This window comes from Cimex lectularius, unplaced genomic scaffold (genome assembly GCF_000648675.2).
Source record: "Cimex lectularius strain Harlan isolate CLEC.00 unplaced genomic scaffold, Clec_2.1 scaffold275, whole genome shotgun sequence".
Classification (NCBI taxonomy): domain Eukaryota; kingdom Metazoa; phylum Arthropoda; class Insecta; order Hemiptera; family Cimicidae; genus Cimex; species Cimex lectularius.
Window position 1 is genome coordinate 51,776 of NW_019392857.1, and position 4,834 is coordinate 56,609.

The 4,834-nt window shown below is 36.5% G+C and overlaps 1 protein-coding gene across 1 annotated transcript; it reads left to right on the forward strand.

Annotated features, from left to right (window-relative positions):
• Positions 1 to 227: 227 nt before the first annotated feature.
• On the forward strand, positions 228 to 2,092 carry LOC106672744 (glycine-rich cell wall structural protein-like). Its single transcript, XM_014404402.2, has 3 exons — positions 228 to 283; positions 391 to 511; positions 579 to 2,092. Exons 1-3 carry the CDS (start codon positions 230 to 232, stop codon positions 1,877 to 1,879), a joined length of 1,476 nt encoding a protein of 491 aa, XP_014259888.1. The 5' UTR covers positions 228 to 229; the 3' UTR covers positions 1,880 to 2,092.
• Positions 2,093 to 4,834: the final 2,742 nt, after the last annotated feature.

The window sequence follows — 4,834 nt, forward strand, 5'->3', positions numbered from 1 at the left end:
CGTCAATATTGTTTTTTACTTTAAAAATAACATTAAATTCACGCGCAGAATGAACCAGCAGTTAAATGAGCATTGAGTAGTTGCGTAAGGTTTTTTTTTCGACCGGTAATTGAAATGTAATTGTTTCCTGTGAAAATGTGAATTAGATTCTTCAGAGTAAAAAAATGGTAATGCGTTTTACATGACACATATAAATAAGGATGTCGTTTACGAATAACCAGTTGCGGCAATGGGAGCCAACCTAAGAAATACAGTCTACAATATTATACGCTTCATAGCGCTGGTGAGTTTCAATTCCTTTAAATTTTAAGTGCTAAACTAATGGATGGAAAAAACCTCTTTTTTTTCTTGCGTTACAATATTTTAATGTAAGCCTATAACACGTTTTAGGTTTCGCTTTCGACAACTAATGCTTTGCATAATGAATTATTTGAACGGAAAATATTAAACTCGGACGTTGTTAAAACTGGAAGCAGTCCCAGCATTATGATGTCTGATGCAATTGCAACGGGTAAGACAAAAGTGAAATATTTGATACTGAGAGGTCATCAAGCACTATTGGAAACTCTATATTCCAGAAAAGTCCAATGCAATGAAAGCGGCATTAACTTCTGCACCTGCCGATAGTCGTACAGAACATCTGCACAATTTAATTAAACTTCACTACCAGCCAACAGATTCTTTGTGGGAGTCTTCCAAGAAGAGTAGTGAATCCAGTGTCAATCGCCCTGTTAATAAACCAGTGGAATTGACAAATCAACCAATTGAAACAAATAATTGGGAGTTCAGATCTAAACGCCAGACGGAGGGCTTGGGAACTCAAACTGGATATAAAGCGTCTGTAGGCTATGAAACTAGTGGAGTAGCAGGGGTCGATGGCACCTATTTGTATTCAATACGACCGAAACGACAAAGCAGTGATGTTGGTAGATTTGGCGGAGAACCTGGTTTTGGAGTAGATGGAGGCGTTGGAGGCCAAGCTGGAGGAAAACAATTACACACAGTACGTGAAAAACAACAAAGCAGTGGTTTGGGAGCAAATGCTGGTTTTGGAATAGATGGAGGCGTTGGAGGCCGAGCTGGAGGAAAACAATTGCAAACAGTACGTGACAAACGACAAAGCAATGGTTTCGGCGGAGCGCAAACTGGATTTGGTGGACAAGCTAGTTTTGAAGAACGTGCAGGCGCTGGAGCTGGTGGAAAACAATTACAAACAGTGCTTCAAAAACTACAAAGCAGTGGTTTCGGAGCAAATGCTGGTTTTGGCGTAGGTGGGGGCGCTGGAGCTGGAGCTGAACGGAAACCGTTAAGAACAGAACGAGCAAAACAGCAAAGCAATGGTTTCGACGGAGCGCAGATTGGATTTGGTGGAGAAGCCAGATTTGAAGTAAGTGGAGGGGCTGCAGCTGGAAATGAAGGGAACCTGTTAAGAACAGAACGAGCAAAACAACAAAACAATGGTTTCGACGGAGCGCAGACTGGATTTGGTGGAGAAGCCAGTTTTGAAGTAAGTAGAGGGACTGCAGCTGGAGCTGAAGGGAAACCGTTACGAACTGAACGTGCAAAACGACAAAGGAATGATTTTGGCGAAGTGCAGACCGGATTTGGTGGAGAAGCTAATTTTGAAGTAGGTAGAGAGGCTGAGGGTGGAGCTGGAGGAAAACAATTGCAAACAGTACGTGAAAAACGACAAAGCAGTGGTTTCGGAACTCAAACTGGTTTCGGAGCTAATGCTGGTTTTGGAATTGGTGCTGGAGTCGGTGGGGCATCTGGAACCTCAGAACAGACTTATAGAAGAGGGGCTGGTTTTGGAGCGCAAGGTGGTTTTGGCGCATCAGTTGGTTTTGGGGCTGGCGGAGGCACCCGAGGTTCCGGTTAGTCCTTCAATACACAACAAAAAACAAACATGTTCTATTAGTTAAACCGATAATGCAAAGATTAATGCATGTTGCTGTTGCACCACCTATCATCTGTACATGTACATATTCATCAGTCAATATTTCTGTTTTTTTTTTTTTTTAATACACTGTTTTCGTGTAATTGATAAATAACATATAAATAATAAACTCGTATTACTTACATCTTCCACACCTCCTTTCAGTAAAAATTGTTTAGGCAACCATTTTACAATAATTATTATAAACATTATTTTTATTATATTGATCTAAATCACATCAAATGTGTAGTGAATGAACGGTCAGTGACAGTAAATGGTGATATACCAAATTTTTTGTTAGGCTTTTACAAGGAAGTTTGTAGTAATCTATCTAACGATCCTCTGTAATGTGCGCATTTTGCTGAATCGTGGGCTTATAAAATTACAATTGGATTTTCTTTTTGTCATCAGTTTGTTGATAACGATTAACTTCCTATAACAGTAGGATCGGATTTGGCATAACTATTTCGTAAGACCATTTTAGATTTAACACCAACAAGGGGAGGCAATGAACGTAAGATCACCAATTTGACATCTACTTTTTGTAATAACTTTTTTGACCAATAGACTGTAGGAGCTGATAAGAAAATATTTTTAAATAATTTAAACTATCGTTATAAACATTATTTTCTGTGCATGTAGTTCAAGGTTAGTAGAATTAAAGTCGAATTAAAATAAGATTAGATATAAAAAAAAGTAAAATTCTACCAAACATATATCCAGTTGGTCAAATTTTTTAAAAGTTTGAACTCTATATAAGGAACCTTTAAAATTTTTTAATATGCAGTTTTTTACAACCAAAAAATAAATATTGTTTTGCAGGAATTATCGGGAACATTTTTGCTTTCTTGCTGATGAACTATTTTCCACTTAAACATTGTGACGAGACCAAAATAAAAGATAATCAAAATAAAAACGGTACACTCTTTATTGATAAAAAAAATAACAATTTGAATTGAACGAAAAATGAACTCTGATGTATGTCTCCAGAATAAAACAATAAAAATTAAAATTTACTTACAAAAAAATAATAAATCTTTCGAGAGGAATAAGAGGAAGGAAGATTCGTTTGAACACGCTCAGCCAATATCCGAACAACAACAACAATATCTTTCCTGTCCTTCCTCAACCTGAGGGTCTCCCCACTTGAACATATTATCGTCACAAAATTAATGGCTCGTCCGAGTTTATACAGTGTCCATGGTATTACAAACGTTTAAAGACGGAATTTCTCTTATTTGAGGATTTTTGTTATTTTATTACACCTGGAGGAAATCAGGATGAAATGACCCAAAGTGAATGACTCAAAGAAAGTTTCCTGTATATCAGTTCAATCTTTTTAACATTGTCACCTAGCTAGGAATAGGTAACAGGAAAAGCAGGTTTTGATAACATACGCCTAAAAAGAAACCGCTACTTTATAAGAGGAAGAACAATCGTCCTCATTAACGGAGATTGGCAAAATAGACTTAAGTTTGAGTTCTAAATAGAGAAAGAAGGACGAACGGGAAAGGAAAAAAAAGATTGATCAAAAATCACCAAAATGAGAGACAATTGGAAGGCGAAAAATTTTATTTAAAAAACTGTTTGATTTTCCCAAAGTTTTGGAGTCAACTTTTTTGCGTGTTAAGCAAGAGTAAGATGGTTTTGAATTAGTAAAAAAGTCTGTGAAGTTTTTTGCATGGAGCAGTTTTTTTCCAGCCTCAGAAATCCGATTGAATAGAAATGTTTCGGAAAATCAAATAACATTTTATTCCCGAAATTTTTGCCTTCCATATATTTCGATTTTTTGTGCCCAAAATTATACAAAAATGGTGAAAACATAGGACCTCACCGATCCAATGTGCTACTGTAAACGACATTTCGGCACAAACCTGGCTAGACTTGAAGATTGAGACAAAGTGTGTGGTGATTTGTGACCGTTAGTCGATAATTATTCAGAAATCGTGAGATGCGGTCTTGTGTGATGTAGGTCACTCTCAACACGACACGCAAGAATGGCACAATTACACAGAAGAAACACTTTGTGCCCTGAAGATGATCTCAATAAAGATCGAAACGTTGGCACGATAAAGAAAATGTTTTTCTGAATCCTACATCACACCAGACCGCATCTCACGATTTCTGAATAATAGTTGAGACAAAGACTGAAAGCATAAGATTAAAAGTCCATATCGCTTTCCCATAAAATTTATTGCCATACAAGTATAGGCTACTTAAAATACATAAAGATATTTTTTATCTCTAAAACTCATAGTCTGCGGAATCCATAACTCTTATACAATCAATGGAAATGGATTAAGACCAAATCTTCGTGTGAGGACAAATACAATGTCAACAATACATTTAAGTGCATAGCAAATATAAAGAATAATTATTGCAGATGAAGAGGGCCTTTCTGTTTCTTTTGATATTAAATCATTATTTATGGCAATTACCCAATATAATGATATACTTCATAACGTAACGCTGGCTAAATTCGTGCAAATTTATCAATGAGCCGCTTGGCATATTCATTGATTTAGTTTCGTCAAGAAAGAATTGATATTTTAAATATGATAACAAAATATATAAGCACGTTGATAGTGTGGCGACCAGAGGCCTTTCGTTCCCATTTTTGCAGTTGCTCATGATGATCTGACTGGTTTTTAGATCAGGTCACATACAATATTAAGCTTGAAAATATGCCGTTGAATCATTTCTGATTTGTCCCAAGGCTAATTAGATAATATCCTCAATTTTTTAATAGTTATCATGAAAATATGCAATTCACTTTTGATGTTGTATGTACCTTCCTTTCGTCCCCGCTAATTAAGATTCATGCACATGTATTAAAACCGCAAAATACGCTTTTGTTCTTATCCCAAACACTACCCGCCCTCCACGAGTTCAGCAATA

Bases quoted from the DNA above. Each gene is read 5' to 3' on its own strand.
- LOC106672744 (XM_014404402.2), top strand. From the start codon at position 230: ATGGGAGCCAACCTAAGAAATACAGTCTACAATATTATACGCTTCATA. The intron at 284-390 runs GTGAGTTTCAAT...AACACGTTTTAG, and splicing joins TTATACGCTTCATAGCGCTG to GTTTCGCTTTCGACAACTAA. The intron at 512-578 runs GTAAGACAAAAG...TCTATATTCCAG, and splicing joins GTCTGATGCAATTGCAACGG to AAAAGTCCAATGCAATGAAA.